This window comes from Trachurus japonicus, chromosome 8 (genome assembly GCF_045865225.1).
Source record: "Trachurus japonicus isolate A0001 chromosome 8, Traja_1.0".
Lineage (NCBI taxonomy): Eukaryota > Metazoa > Chordata > Actinopteri > Carangiformes > Carangidae > Trachurus > Trachurus japonicus.
Window position 1 is genome coordinate 7278032 of NC_140914.1, and position 16762 is coordinate 7294793.

Here is a 16762-nt window from a genome sequence, read left to right on the forward strand (position 1 = left end):
GGCTCTGGGGAGGCTGTGGTCTACAACTCCCTCCTGGAGTCAGCTGCTCTCCCTCTCTCCTGCCTGCAACACCTCCTGCTCTTTGGTTCATGTTTTGGTTCTGTTTTTACACTCTATAACACCCCACACACACATACTCTTCCATCCATACACCCACTTACATTACTGATCTTACAGACCACACACGCCATGCTTAGTTTGTTCTTTTTCAATCCTTTTTAATCAGGAAAAAAAGGGGCAAAAAATATTATTGGCATTTTTGAAGAGGACACTTTTGTCCCTAAATGATAAGAACGTATGTTTTTCATAAGGGTGTAGGTTATAGGTTGTATCACAGCCACCACACTAGACAGGAGTTGCCTCCTGCTCCTTATGATGTTGCTCCTTTCAGACGTTGTTCAACTGGGGCAGAGCTTTATGCTTCAGACCTTGACGCATAAAACTCCACCCCGAGTAAACTGTAAGCTAATATGAATGTATCACGCAAAGCTTATTATCTTTTCTCTTATTACAGATACGGCAAGGTGTACAATGAAAAGTCGAAGAAGTGGAGCCTTTCCACAGAAAAGGTGGAGATGGACTACAGTTACATTGCAGATCAACAGAGCTGACAAAACACTCCTCATACACAGCCTGACCTGTCTGCCTTCCCTGGAAACACCTTTTCCATGTAAACACCTTCTCCAACGTGTAGATATACTCATGTTGAAAATGTACAGATACTTATGTAACAATAAAGGGTTATACCAACTTTGTTGTAATTTTTCTGTAATCACTTATTTTTGTTGTGGTGGTGAGAAAATGTATAGCTTCTTTTGCAGAAATACTAAAATGAAAGGCATTCATCACTTTCAAATTTTTATTAAAAACAATATAAATAACAAAAGACAAAATTTAAATATAAGTCAAAAATATAAATAAGAATAATAAAATAACTTTGGAATGTACAGACTGTAAACTTCAGTGCAAATTTGACAGGAATCTAATGTAGAACACAGTATAAACGGCAGGGCTCTAGTAAATCTTACAGTGTGTTTACACTCTACAAGGGACAAAACCTTTATACTGTCCATGGGGATCTGGGTAGCGGTCTCTTTATTTTCCAGACACAGGAACTAGGTAGACGTGAAGCTGGAGGGCCTGGTGGAGGAGCATCTCCTGATGCTGACATCTGCAGGTATCAAACAGGAGGTTTGGGTTGATGAGATTCTTCCAAGCTCAAGTCGTTCATTTCTAGCCTGGAAAGACAATAGTTCATCAAGAAGATAAGACTTTCTCATCATGTTGTCCTTTATTATTACTAATATTACTGGAATTTCATTTATTATTTTTTGTATGTTTATATTTTTCCTTTTACAGTTTATGAATGACAATGAACTCTCTAACAGAAATGTAAATGGCATGTCATTGTTTACAGTTGTTTACAGTTCTTGATTATGTTGAGATCAAGAGAAAAAAAAAAGGCTCAGACTGTAGCTCGGTCTGAGCCAGTGCTGTCATCGTGTAAACTAACAATCAAACAACAAAGATATCGTTATCCTATTAGCATATCTGCCTAACTAATGTAGCCAAATTGAGATATTGGCCTAAATCTACTTTCCTAACACTTCTGCATCACCCTGCATAATTTTCAATGAAAAACTGAGTTAGGCAGATATGCTATGTGACTATTATAATACAAGTTTGTCAGTGAAAAACACATCACAATCAGGCTACAATGTAATTTTAGCTGATGGGTCTGAATCCAGCCGGATCCTCGGGAAGATTCAGCAGATTCAGACCTTCAGACCCGACCTGCCCCTGGGTCTGCACCATAGACTGTAAAAAAAAAAGTCTGCACAGACTGATGTGCTATAAAACAAACAAAAATAATAATAATAATAATAATATAGTTTACTTACAGGTACGGTAAGTGAGACATGACTGTTTGTTGTCGTCCAAAACTACTCCTAGCTCGTTAGCTCGTAGCTCGTAGCCCTTAGCTCGTAGCTGTCCTCTCCTCCGTGCTGCTTCTGTGCGCGTGCTAGTGTGTGGGGGCGTGGCTTGGACGGACTCACTGACGGGAGGGGGAGCAGGGGGGAGGAACTTTAGGAGGTGCTTTTTTCAAATCTTGCTCGCTCTCTTGCTAGTTTTCCAGCATTACAGACCCTAGCTTTAATAATAATAAATAAAAACAGATGCACACACGTATACACATACTTACGTACTTAAAGCTCCAATTATTAATCAAAATTAAAGCAGAAGTAAGCGATCCGGTCGTTTTGGCTAACTTCCTGTCAGCCGATGGAGTTAGCCGTCCCCGCCCTCGTCCCTACGTCACCACATTCATGCGCATCCCTTGGCTGCACACACAGAGAGGACCGCCCCTTTATGCCGTTCTCTCTCCTCATTGGATAAAGGTTGTAGGATACAAGGAAAGTTTTCTCCTCGGCTTACAGCAGAGCAGAGTGACTGATAGACCCGTGTTTCAGACCAAACACTCTATATAAGTGATTGCTGTCGGAAGATATAACTACTTAAGACTTATATTAACACAAACATTCTGCTTACTTCTGCTTTAACGTTGTTACTGTGAACAATTGACAAATACAAATCATAACTAAAACAATAAAAGGGGAAAAATAAAAGTAATAAAAACCATGAAGATTTTAAATATTAAATTCTCTTTTCTTCCTCCTGGTTGTTTGTTGCAGACGACACGCGGCGGCTGCACGGCGGTCCGCCCAGGAACTCCTACATGGAGCAGAGCTTCCACGGCCTGAACCCGGTGCTGCGGCTGCCGGTGAGCCTGGGCGCCGTGGAGGAGGCCGAGGCCAACGCCGCGCTGACGGGGCCGCCGCTGCGTCGCTGGCTGGACGGGCTGCTGGAGGGCCACTGGTCGGCCTCGGACGTGTGCTCCACCGGCCCCAGCGCCTGTCCCGTCATGCAGCGCTGCCGCCTCACCGTCTGGAGCTCCGCCAGCCCCGACCCCAAGTCCGAAGTCGGCGCGCCCAGAGAGGACGGACGGATCAGGTAGCAGCCGCACACACGGACGGACGGATGAACCGAGGGACGTATAAACGGAGGAGGGGAACAAATGAAGGAGGACGAGGGGCCGAGACCCTTTTTTAGTGTCATATTTATTTATTTAAAGTTTGTAAGCGAAGGCGAGGAGGCGAAACTTCAGAGGCAGCGATGAGAGGAAGAGGAGCAGATGCTTCGGTCCTCGGTCGGCTGCTCTCGCTGAGATTTGGGACTACAAAGCTGTGTGTGTGTGTTGGAGTGTGTGAGCAGAACTGTATACCTCTTGTTGTGTGAATGTGTTTTTATAGGTTGAGAAGCTCAAAAACAGACGTGGTCGCTCATTTTCAGGCCCATTATCTTCAGACAAAAGTTTCACACCACAGCTCATTTATTTTATTTCAGAACAAGAAATCCTGGATCACCTCAGTCAGTTCTTATCTAGAAAATGAACAGAAGTTATGAAAATTCAACTGCTGCTTTGGAAAAGAAAGAAAGTCGACTGTTACCTTGAGCAGCTAAATGTCGTTGTAGTTTCTCATCAGGGGTTTAAATCCTGCGAGTTTTGTTATTATGTTAAAGGGATAGTTCAACATTTTGGCAAATTGGCCCATTGCCATAATCCCTATAGTCGTTATCTATTTTTAGAACAGCGGAGCAGAGCCGTGAGCTGCTCAGAGCTACGCTACGAAGGCTAATGGGATTTCTTGGTTTCCCTCATCAAATACACAATCCAACAACTCCAAAATGCTCTGGTGGACAAGTTGTGACCTGCACATTCACCACGCTATGAGATAACAACAGAACGTTATGAGACAGAGTTGTTTTAGAGGTAAATTCGTGCAAAACCGCTGATGCACGTTTCCTTCAGGGACAGTTTTTCAACAAGCAGTCTCTGTATTTACCTCTAAAACGGAGGAGAGCGTTTTGGAGTTGTTGGATTGTGTATTTGATGAGTTTGATGAGGGAAACCAAGAAATCCCATGAGCCTCTGTAGCGTAGCTCTGAGCAGCTCGCGGCTCTGCTCCGCCGTTCTAAAAATAGCTTGCACTGACAATTACAGGTAACGAACCTACTGCTATGACTATAGGGATTATGGCAATGGGCCAATTTGCCAAAATGTTGAACTATCCCTTTAAAACTGTTACTGTCTCATTATCTTGATAACAAACTGAAAACACTGTTTAATCCGACGTCTCTAAACAAAAACCGTGAATGAAGCCGGTTGAACAGAAATAATGAGGAATCAACTCATCACCACAACATCATTTGATTTCTTACAAAAACATAATGCAGTTAAATGTTGCAAACAGCAGCATTTGTGTTCTAGATGATAATGGGTCGATATGGTACCGTACCCATGGACGACGTTGTGTTTCTGAAAACTAATTTGCACACAGTTGTTGTTTCTTCAGTTTCAGTCACTTGTTGCCCTGGAAACTAGAAGATCTTCCTCCACACAGGAACCTCAGAGTTGTTTTTCTTTACTTTAACATACTGGACTGTCGTACTTGATTAAACCACCGCTGCAAAACTACCTACGAAGAACTTGGCGAACACGTTTCCCCTTCGCAACGATCATCAGTGTGTGTGTGTGTGTGTGTGTGTGTGTGTGTGTGTGTGTCTGTGTGTGTTTCTTTCTTTGTCTTCTCTGTGTGCCATGTCTGAACCCTTCAGACCGCCTGAGACTTGAAGTGTGACGTCTGCCATGCTGGGACTCCTGTTTCTTCTTTCTTCTTCCATTTTTAAATTCTTCTTTTCTTTTTTTTTGTTCTTTTGTTGTAGCACCTGATGTGACTGTAATTTATTTTAGAAGTTTATATAAGACAAGTTAGGTTTTTTTGTTTTAGTTTTTTTTGTTAGTGACTAATTCAGTGACTAATATTTGATGCTGATTTGTGGCGTCTGCCTCAGTCAGTTTTGAATGAAATGGCCTCCTCTCCTCACTGCCTTCAACTTCACTGCTCTCATTTCAAACTTCATTGTAACATTATTTTTTAAAGTCTAAAGTCAAGTTTTTTTTTAATCTTTGATTGGGGTTGTCAGCCAATTTTATATAACCGTCGCCCATCAGCAGTTAGCAAAGCACAAGCCTTGAAAATGACTCATTGATACGATATTTTATTGATATTAATTGTGTATATATAGAAATGTAAAGAAATATTATCCAATATAAAAGCAAATCTATTTGCTGTGAACAAATTGATTAAATTGTCATGAAGTCATCTGAATATGTTGAGAGGTCAAATGAATATCAGTTGTTGTACTGATTTCTAATATTTTTTTTATATCAATTTCTGAATTTTGCAACACATTTTCTTCCGTACAGGAGTGATATAACTTCCTGTCAGTTCAGTTGGATGTAGTAGCAGGTGGAGGAGGAGGAGGCCACAGACACGTCGATGCACCTTTTAGATTTTCATGCTGCTCAGTGCTCAGTGATGCATTTAGTGCCAAAACAGCAGATATTTACACCAGGTCCGAGCTGCACCAATAAGCATTTATAAAAAACAACAAAAACAAAACATGTGATGTGTTAATAATGTCCGGTGACGCTCCTTTTTCCTGCTAAAGCTGTTTTCACAGGCAGGAAGTTGAGTTTTACTGAGAGACACTGAACATAATTCACAGTGGCAACTCCACAGTGTCCTTTTAATGTCTAATGAATTTGATTTTTAGCTAAACAGGCTAATAATAAGACAGTAGTTTGATATTTTTAAGACACGTGGTACCTCAATAACACTATACAGCCTGCAGCATGTTAGCTAGCTTAGCATCAAGAGTAGAAGCAGGTTGGAAATAAATGGTTAAACAGGTTCAGTCCAAAGGAAACAGCTCACTGACAACAAACACCTGTACAAGACGCTGTCAAGCACATAATTACAAATTATTAAGTCTTCACCTTTGGACTGACCCTTCCCAACTGTGTCTTTACGCTACGCTAAGCTAAGCTAACAGTCGATCCTTAGTGGTGCAATCCATCCTTTGTTACATTGTTCATTACAATAAAAGCTAATATTTAATAATGTTGGAATAAATGGTTTTAGTGTGTGTAGTTAGCTTATATAATGAATATAATAATAATAATAATATTGGGACCAATACTGGAAAACAGTGGAGTTCAGGGTCAGAGGTGAAAGGTGAAAGGTTAAAGGTCGAGGGGTGACCTGTTGTTCTGTGACAGTCGGCACTTAGTCAGGACTCGAACACTACGTCATATTTATTCTACTAAAGATTGTAGCTGATTTATATAGTTTTATTATTTAAAATGATGCAGAAACCTTTTGATTTTATTGATCCGACAGTCGATTGGTTTAAACTTTGCATCGTCGCATCAGAACGACTGAAATATTATTTATTATCAACAGCTTCCATACTTTTGATCTGAAGTGATGACGATTATTATTAATATTCAGACACAAAATTACAGCAAATTCAGCTTTTTTATTTATTTTCTGTTCCTGCTTGAGACAAATGGTGTTAATTTGAACGTTTTAGAGCCATTTTTTGTCCAATATGCATTTTTTTTTTTCATATGACGACTGAGTTGATGTAAATCAGTGTTTTTGTAAAATACCTATTAGAGGATGTACAGTATTAAGTTAATGATTAGCCCAGGTCCAGATGTTTGGACACAGCGCTGTGACGGTGCCGCAGGAGTCACACGTAACATTTTAATAGTGTGAAAATTAATTCACATGTTGATAAAGTTTTCAGACTTTGAGAGGTTTGTTCTTTTCAGACTTAATTTCTGCCTCATGTTGTTGCTGTTTTTCTCTTCTGCTCAGTATCCACAAGTTTTTCTCTCTGTGCCATGTCTTTGTCTCATTGACTTTGTCTTTTTCTTCATTTTATTTTATTTTTTTGCTATGTTTTTCTCTATGGTTCCCTCTCTGGGGGTAGTGTTGTGCCTTAGCTGTTCTCCTGTTTTAGGAAACCCTCTCTGAAAGCATCGACACTCTGTCTCAAATGTCCAAAAACCAAAAAAAAAAAAAAGAGAATTGTTGTGAATGCCTTATAAAATGCCCATAGTGGTTTTGAAGTACAATTTTGGAAATAAAAACAGAATCTCTCTTCATCTTGTGCCCGTTTGGTTTATTTCACCTTCAGCGTTTTTAGTTTTTTCGTGGGACAGTAACATAAATACAAAACATCACCACGGTAACGGATCAATCATACATGTTTTTTTTTCCTTTTAAACTGATCAATACATGATGTCTCTCCCCTGCTTCGTTTTAACTGAAACGATCTTGAGATTTTCCTTATTGAACTTTGATGAGTGCTTCATATCTGCGCCGAAGAGCACAAACAGCCGGCGGTGATGGAATCATCAATAAAAGCGGATCGATAACAAACAGCTGAAGGACAGAGCTAATTATTGTTTGTGTGTCCTGCAGCATGTGACGCCGGGCGGCCATCACACAGAACAACTCATGGGGATACAAAGATATTATTTATCTAGATTTTTTGTTATTAAACCCAAGTCCCAGATGTAAACAGAACATATTTATACTAAACTACAACTAATAAACTACTCATTGTTTTGTTGAGTAACAATGAATCCTTATTTATCTCAGTAGAAGCACTTCAGATTCAGGGTTTCCAGTGTTGCTGCCACATCATCAGCACCATTCACCAAAATAAGACTCCATATGTTTCATTATTGATTTTCTGCAGCCAAAATGCAGATTTCATTTATTTATCCAAACTGTTTCTAATCCATATGAAATTTTCTATAAATTTATTACAGTTTCTCTAGTAAATCATTCACCGTTGTAAGATTATAGCTGAGCAAGGATGAAAACTGGGCTTTTATTTTGGTAGTGAAAACACTACAACTGCTACTATTATCTTAGAGCAGCTACTACATGTTCTTATTTCATTTCTTTTATTAGGAATGTATTTATATATTTAAGTTAACTCATATCATTAACTTTAATTGGTAATTATTACTGCTGTGTTTGACATGGTTGTTTCTGTGTAGTACTTTTATTGTTTGTTTGCAAATTTAAATTTGATAGTGGGGAAAAAACCCTATATAATATAAAAAACGAAGTTAATCTTGAGTTTTTAAGAAATCACTGTACAAGGGATTTTTTTTTAACAATGAGCAGTCAGATGAAACAATGCCGCCCCCTTGTGTTCAATCTGTTCATTACATGAGAGAGGGACATTAAAATTATTTTTCTGTAATTACACATCACTTATATGATACAATAAAAAAAAAATATATATATATATATTTAAAAACAGCAGCATGTGATTACTGCTGAGACTGTAAATTGACTATAAGACACAGAAAAGAAGAAATCAAGAGACATGTTTTTTTTTTTTTTTTACATATATATTTAAGAAAATACTGACAGATGCTACTAATAACTATGTACAGCAGGTTTTTATAAACAGCAGGAGTTTTTGCCAGTTGAGGAGATGATATGCACAGACTGACTGACGGCGTCTCTCGCTCGTCCTCTCACTTCTTCGACAACTTGGCCTGTTTGTTTTTCGGCGGCGCCCACTTCAAACACATCGTGTCCACTGAGAAAAGAGACAAGAGGGAGAATTCACTTATCAGATATGTTATTGATTAGTTCCCTGTTAGCTTGTTGTCCAATAGTATTATAATATTTTAGCAAGATAATTGGGTTAAACATGAAGTTTGTGCTGGTCACATGTACACAATACATCTGCGTTGAACAACTAGGTACATTTTATGCTTCAGGTTACTTCATGTATACTCTTCTATAATCACGTAACTCTTTTATCATCATGTAAAAAACTATATTATTTCTCTTTATCATGTTACCACATTTACATTGTACTACTTTATATACATTTCTATAATCATGTTAATATATTTAGGATGAATGATCTTGATGTAATTCTTTGTATAAATGCTGTAATGATGTAATTGTTGTAATAATAGTTTGATTTAATGTGGACTAATGGGGATCCAAAGGATACAATACAATATAATACAAAACATGACGTCTGGACTCACCTGTGATTGGTGGTTTCTTATACTGGGCGCTCTTCAGATGCTCTTCCACCAGTTTGGGCGTCACACAGATCACGTGTTGACCTTTCCAGTACTTCACCATGTTGAGCGACTGCAGCGTGCTGATGATGTCGCTCTGCGTGATGCTGGTCATCTGGCTGCAGACAAACGGAGGGGGTGGTGACATCCCAGTAACAGCAGTAACATCACAGTATACGAGGTGTCGGGGTTGGTGCTGAGTGTGTCTACCTGAGGTCTTTGATGGACAGCGTTCCTCTGAAGTCCCTCAGGATCTCCAACAGGACCCAGGACCAGTAGCTTCTGTAGCTCAGCTTCCCCAGGTCGGACAGAGGCTTCTCCGGAGAGCCGACCGTGTTCTCCAGCTTCGACAGCTCGTAACCTCAACACGGCAACAACACAGCTCTTATTAGAAAAAGTGACAAATGTGCTTCAAATACATTTATCCACTTAATATGTGAGTCAGGACTCGAACACTACGTCATATTATTTACTCTACTAAAGATTGTAACTGATTTTATAGTTTATTATTTTAAATGATGCAGAAACCTTTCATTTTATTGATCCAACAGTCGATTTTTTTATTTATTTTCTGTTCCTGCTTGAGACAAATTGTGTTAATTTTAGAGCCATTTTTGGTCCAATATGCTTTTATATGACGACTGAGTCGATGTAAACCCATGTAAATGTGAGTGAGCCTGTGTTATTGTAGTAGATATCTGCAGTTGTTGGATGTTGCAGTTGGATGTGTACCTTAGCTGCAGCTGAGACGATGAACAAATAGACAAATTGATATCGATTTGAGTATTTCTGCTTAGACCTTTTGATCATCATGTAAGATTTAATTGTCGGCTTGTTTGGTAACTTTTCTCATCTCTCTGGTTGAGCTATTACTAAAAGACTAAGAAAAAATAAATAAAATATGTCACCCTTAGTGAAATGCTTGATGCAAACACACACATAATATAGCACCACTTACTGAAAGCTATGAGGAACTTTCCGTAGCCTCTGCGTTGGTACGGCGGCAGTGTGAGAATACACGCCACGTTGTTCCCGTCTGGAGACTCTTTCTCCTGAAAAAACACAAACCCAGCAGACACAGGGTGAGACCAACAGCCGTCAGGTCGTCTTGTCGATATAAATGTCAATATTTACACGTTAATACATGCAGAGCAGTGACGACGATACTTACTTTGGAGAAGTAGCCGACTATGTGCGCTCCCTGTTTGTTGACTTCAGTGAGGATGTAGAAGATGAACGGCTCCACGTCGAAATACAGCGTCTTGTGGTCGAGGAATAGTTTTGCTAGTAGACACAGATTCTGACAGTAGATCTGCAAAACACAGACCGACAATAAAAATCAGTGTCTCAGCATCATCAGCTGCAGTAGGAAACAGAAAATATCTTCATGTCATATTGTGTTTACCGACCTTATGGTCCCGCCCGTCCACCTCGTACACTGATATGTTGCTCCGTCTGTAGATCTCTTTACCTGGAGGCTGTTTCCACTGACAATGCGACTGAAGAGACACAAAGGTCATGAGACGAACTTCAGATGGCATGAACATGAACAAAAGTCACAATTAATCATGTGACTGATGATTACATGTTAGAAAAAAGAGACACTTTCTCCCTAAATTAATGTATGATAAATATCAGGACACTTGATAGACACTATAGTTTTAGGTGTAGGTTCGTTACCTTTAATTGTCGGTGCAAGCTATTTTTAGAACGGCGGAGCAGAGCCGTGAGCTGCTCAGAGCTACGCTACGGAGGCTCATGGGATTTCTTGGTTTCCCTCATCAAACTCATCAAATACACAATCCAACAACTCCAATACGCTCTGGTGGACAAGTTGTGACCTGCACATTCACCACGCTATGAGATAATAACAGAACGTTACGAGACAGAGATGTTTTAGAGGGAAATGCAGAGACTGCTTGCTGAAAGCCCCCGATGGAAACGTGCCTCAGCGGTTTTGCATGAATTTACCTCTAAAACAATTCTGTCTCTCATAGCGTGGTGAATGTGCAGGACACAACTTGTCCACCAGAGCGTTTTGGAGTTGTTGGATTGTGTATTTGATTAGTTTCATGAGGGAAACCAAGAAATCCCATGAGCCTCCGTAGTGTAGCTCTGAACAAGCTCACGGCTCTGCTCCGCCGTTCTAAAAATAGCTTGCACCGACAATTAAAGGTAACGAACCTGCTGCTATGACTGTAGGGATTATGGCAATGGGCCAATTTGCCAAAATGTTGAACTATCCCTTAAAAGACATTAAGCTCCACATGTCAGGTGTCTAATGTACGAACAAATGTGAAACAAAGATGTATATCAATTACAGGAGTCAATCAATGGAATAATCTAGAATTAGAAATCAAACTGTGCAACACACTTAATAGATTCAAAAAGTTATTTAAAAATAATATTATTAATAAATATAAAACTGATTTATAAATACCAGTGTGCCTATAAACTTTAAGCAATATTACCCGAGAGGGTGTGCTTTAACGTCATTTGAGCACGACGGTGATGCGGTCAGGACCGAGGCGCTTGCGCCGAGGTCCTGACCGCATCACCGAAGCGATTATACAACAATTACCAACAAAATAAAGCGTATAATTAAATAAATATTCATGTTGATGGACGTTTTAATCTCAAAATTTAAAATTTTTTGCGAGTGTGCTTCCCGTTTCCATGGAAATAAATGGGGTCTGACTAATAACTGAAACACAATCAGTCACGTCAGTAGACTCCTATGTGTAATGGAACCTAGTTCACCTCTACAGCAAATAGTCCGAACCTTAGTAACAACCTAGCAACAGAAATGATTTTCTAGTCCCAGATGAGTGAACTCTGAGCTGACGTTCATGTTTTAACGCGGTCTCGGACTTTCCTGAACTAAATCAACACTGCACAAACTCGCCCAAGTTATAACAAAGATGCCGTTTTTTTCCTTTCACAGATGTAGCTTCTACAACCGCAAACTCTGCATGTAAATGAAGTTATAGCGCCGTGTCGCCGACACAGCTGATAGAGAAAGCCAAACGATTACTCCAGATTATTTAAAAGCCCAAAAGGCGCAAGCAAGAGAGAGGGAGAGAGAGAAACATACAGGTAATCACCTCCGTTTTATCCAATGAAAATATTCAGCTCCAGGCCATATTTTAAAAAACATATTCACCGCGATCACAACTCGTGTCTCTCCGACTTTGTAACGTTACACACAAGGGAGGGAGACAATCCTCTCGGCTGTAACGGGGAAGTTTACAATATATTAACAAAAAATAAAACATAATTGTTCTATAAATATGACTTTGGCAGCTGTCAAGAACACCCTACAGGAGGTCAATGTAGTTTGTGATTTATTTTCACGAGTAATAAATGACGTTTTTCAAAATAAAAGGGGGAAAAGTCCATGTTGCCATGGAGATGTGTAAACAACATGACATGGCGAAGTAATATTTTCAGTGATGAGTCAGCCGTGCTGTAATGCTGATTTGAGCACGTTCTAAATGTCTTATTGACCAATCAGATTGCTTGGTCGGAACTACTTGTTGTATAATGCTGTATGTAGAATATGCAGGGTTTTTTCTTTTTGTTGTTGCTCTGTAAAAATTTTTTTAAATTGAGTGAACGGAAAATGTTGATTTAAGAAGGGTAGGCAAAATAAGCTGATGCTTCAGCCTACACCTTTTCAGTCAAAGTAAATTGTTTTGCTTGTTGTGTTTTTGTTCTGATTTGTTTTGTTTTGTATTTATACCTTTATATTTGTCTATTGTATTTGTTTTTATGAGACCGAAATAAACATACTAAACCTAATGTAAGCAGAAGGACAAATGAACACATGTTGTTTCTAGACGTCTTTGTTTACAAAAAGAAAAAGGTGATTCCCTGAGAGGCACAAACTTATTCTCTTAACTGAACTAGATCTGGACTGACCAGGTGATGTCTGAAGGTCTTCTCATACTTCATGTATTTAAGGCAGTACTCGCAGATCCACAGTTTGGGCTGTTTGCCGTAATCCTCTGGGAACGGCGAGAAGTACCAGGCGTCGATCTCAAAGTTTCCGATCTGGATTTTATCCACATATTTTACTTTGGTGATCTGTCAGAGAGAAGAGCAAAGAGACAGGTGAAGCTTCCTGGACATGGCGACGGTTATAAACACAAACTAACACACACACGACGTCCACCTTACCGCCTCGTGCTCCTTCTCCAGTGCAGCTGTTGTTGGGTCCATCTCTGCATACGTCTGTAAAAAAAGAAGATGCATTGAGCACCACGGACCGGCGTTTAAAGGTATAATATGTAGGAATTTCCCCCATCTAGCGGTGCGGTTGCATATCTGAACGTATTCTTGATGTTGCATTCACGTAAAATCGGGCAGACGTCAGACAGACAACAGACGCTGCATGTAACAGGATAAACAAGCGTCTATGTAAACAAGTGGACCGCCAGCACAAGGCAAAACAATACAGGCGTGACAATATGTTGTCATGGTGATGTGGTATTGTTTTACCGTCTTTCTCTGGTGGAGTAAAATGACATCCGGATGGTTTGCCGACGGCCGTCTGCCTGACTGCACCTGAATGCAACATCAGTGCCTCCGTCCTTCCTCACACTACACAGTGGTGACAGTTTTAACAGGCCGAGCCGACAGCTCCGGTGAGTTTCCGTGGTTACCTACGGTCACGCTGCCACTCAACTTAAAAAATGGCGATGCAACATGGCCGCCTCGGTTCGGTGCGTCGCCCACTTATGTATTTGTAACGACTTGTAACAACTCATTCTAAGGTACGAGAAAGCTTTCATTTGTATGCGGGTGTGATTCCACTTCAGTGAAATACGTATTTATGAAAGCAATATTTGATTTTTGCTAATAAAAAGACAAATAAGTTACACACTGGGGCTTTAACACAACAAACTACACCAGAGATAACGTCTCAAACCTTCTGCACATGGTTGATCTCGTCGTGTTTGCGTTTCTGGTTGCGGGTGATCTTCCTCTCAGGCTGGTCGCCCAAGTCTCCGACGCCTCCGATCTCCGTGCTCTTCCTCACCGCGTCCTTCACCGTCTTGGTCAGAGCCAGCCGGGCTTTCCCCACCCACTCATCCAGCCTCCTGTTGACTGCAGGCCAAAGAACAGGAGATGAAGGTGGACTCCACTGTGGAGGAGGGATGGATGGATGGAGAGGATACTGCAGGGAGGATTACTATGTGTGTGTCTGTGTGTGTGTTTGTGTGTGTGTGTGTGTACTCACATCCTACATAGTGGACGTAAAACTCCTCCCTGCCCTCCTGCTCATTCAGCCGGGACTGAATAACTTCTGCTGCGTCTGAAAAGTCAGAAAAAAATCAGATCACAGTCAGTTCACGCGAGACACTACAGGCAAAAATGGTAGAAAATCCACATTGAGGTTTTTATTTTACTTCATTTTGTCTCTTTCGTCAGTAGATTTCTCCTAAATTCACCAAAAGTTAACAGCAACTACTGACATACTGTACTGTGCCTGTTATCTGACCCATGTCATGTTGTCAGGTATCATTTCCTCCGTATCCGCAACCAATTGTAAAAGTATGATTTACATTAACAATCTATGGACTTCTACAGTACAAGTCTTTAAAGGCTGTTTTCTCAAAATGAGTTCTTCCTCAGACTCTGAGCAAGAAATCTCCACTTCAGTGGCACTTACAGACACCAAACCTTCCAGTTTTATTCCTGTCGATATTCTGAAGGTTTTTACAGAAGGGATTGTTGATATGTTTTTAGTGCTGGTGACAGTATTTTCTCATTTACAGAGTGATAAAAAGAGATATCCAAAATCCCCTCTGTAAAAACTTCTGACTCTAATGTGTCAACAAAATAAAACAAGAATTTTGAAAGTGGCTTTATCCATTGGTCAGATATCGATTCTGGGATGTATGCAAATTAGTGCGTATTTCATTAGGTATTGCCAAATTTACATATCTAAACATAAAATTTGACAAAACTTTTAATACAAAAAATATTTATCTTAATGTAAGTGATAAACTTGGAAAGTTTCATGGTGATATCTGCAAGTTAAAACTTTTACTCTATTCACCTAGTGTCCCCCTAAGAGCAGTTTACACCACAGATGCAGTTTGGAGACAAACTTCATTCAGACTTTAACTCTACATTTGCAACAGTAAACAACACTACTGTTATTTATCCTGCTAAATCTTAGATTATTGTGGATTATTACATCCATCAATCCTCTAATGGGCCAAACATTAACAGTGAAATATCAACTCTCATCAGCTCGTCCACAGTTTGTGCTAGTGTTGTGGTCAAGACCATTACTGTATTCAGCACCAGTACTCATTATAATCAAGTGGATATTTTCATTTTTCCTCAACTAAAAAGAAATGATAATCTCATATAAATCTTTACCATTTAATTGAAACAAAGTTTGGATTGAAAATAATAACACAGCAGCATATAACCTGCTGAAGTCTCCTCCCACTGTTGACACTGCTGCAAGTTTTTCAGATGGTTACACACAAGCAGATACTTTTAAAGTTATTGAAATACATTATATAAACCAAAGTGAGCGAGTGACAGATGGACATTTGAGATTAAAAACAGAAGTCACTGCAGCTGTGGTCTTGAGAAAAGGAAATCCTGAATCCAGCTCGACCGAGACCAAGATCTTGAAAATGTGGTCTCAAGTACCACAACAACACTAGTTTCTAGTTTCTGCACCGTTATGATTTTAGACATCTGTGCAGAAGTTTCCAGAAAGACACCGGTTACATAAAAGACTTTGGTTAAGTCTTGTTGTTAAAAAAATAAATGCACTCCGAGGGGAATTAGTGAGAGTTTGGCGTTGAGTCCGTCCCAAAACAAAGGAGACTCTGCGCCACCATCACCACCATCATCACAGCCTTTGACCCGCTCCATGAAAACCTGGGAGAAGAACAACGAGAAGCGGGATTGATCAACTCACGCCACGTCTTGTCGGCTCTCTGACATAAATACGTCTCTCCGATCTCCACCGACACTTCTTGCTCTCTGCCGCCGCCGCTGAGCACTACTCCTCCGCCTCCTCCCCCTCCTCCGTCCGGCGTGTGCTGACTACTCGAGCCCCCGGCTTGTCTCCCACGTCCGACGGCCTCCGCCTCGTCCTCCTCCCCGCCGCTGCCGTTGGAGGAGCACGGCGCCGGGACGCCGCTGTCCAGCTCCCCGCGCTCCGCCTCCATGTGACCGGGCTCCATGTCGACGTCCATCCCGCCGCCGCCGCCGCCGCACTCGGACTCTTTGTTGTTGTTGTTGATGTTGTTGTTGTTGCTTCCGCCGCCGCTGCTGCTGCTGTTGCTGCTGCTGTAGCTTTTGTGAAACTCGGTCCCGCCAGTCATTACCTCGGCCGTTTTGAAAACAACCACACGCCTCTTCTGTTGCTGCTGCTGCTGCTGCTGCTGCTGCTGCTGCTGCGACCCTGCGCACATCAACCGACAACAAACTGCCAAGATGGCGGCGGTAGGTTCCGGTGGCTGCTGCTGCTGTCTTCCTCCCAGGAGGCTCCTCCCCCTCCCTCAGCGTCCCACAACTACAGCTCCCATGAGCCTTTGCGCTGTGTTTACTTTCATTCCCTATGTTTCCTATGTTTCATTCGTACATTTATTTTTTTTTATATATATATATTTCAACAGTAAAAATAATTCTGTATTGGAAATTCTTTGTTTCTATTTAGAGAAAATAAATGAAGATACATTTGAATAAATA

At 40.6% G+C, this 16762-nt stretch overlaps 2 protein-coding genes across 2 annotated transcripts in view; one reads left to right on the forward strand and one right to left on the reverse strand.

The window, feature by feature from the left end:
- Positions 1-3442, forward strand: part of LOC146982486 (xylosyltransferase 1-like) — a 44843-nt gene extending 41401 nt beyond the window's left edge. Inside the window, exon 11 of the mRNA XM_085783501.1 lies at positions 2694-3442. Coding sequence (XP_085639627.1) covers positions 2694-3016 — 323 coding nt within the window. The 3' untranslated portion in view covers positions 3017-3442. The remainder of the gene's footprint in view (positions 1-2693) is intronic.
- A 4877-nt stretch (positions 3443-8319) lies between these two features.
- kat8 (K(lysine) acetyltransferase 8) lies at positions 8320-16521 on the reverse strand. The gene is made up of 11 exons (XM_085783484.1): positions 15987-16521; positions 14280-14354; positions 13968-14146; positions 13217-13270; positions 12959-13123; positions 10447-10536; positions 10209-10349; positions 9996-10089; positions 9248-9398; positions 9002-9156; positions 8320-8538 (listed from the first exon to the last, which is right to left on the reverse strand). Exons 1-11 carry the CDS (start codon positions 16483-16485, stop codon positions 8474-8476), a joined length of 1668 nt encoding a protein of 555 aa, XP_085639610.1. The 5' UTR covers positions 16486-16521; the 3' UTR covers positions 8320-8473.
- Between the last annotated feature and the right edge of the window lie 241 nt (positions 16522-16762).

Excerpts from the sequence above, each read along its gene's own strand:
- kat8 (XM_085783484.1), bottom strand. The coding sequence starts at position 16,485 with ATGTGCGCAGGGTCGCAGCAGCAGCAGCAGCAGCAGCAGCAGCAGCAG. Across the intron at positions 10,537-12,958 it reads AGACCTTCAGACATCACCTG|TCGCATTGTCAGTGGAAACA; the intron begins GTCAGTCCAGAT and ends GTGTCTCTTCAG. Across the intron at positions 8,539-9,001 it reads TAAGAAACCACCAATCACAG|TGGACACGATGTGTTTGAAG; the intron begins GTGAGTCCAGAC and ends CTCTTTTCTCAG.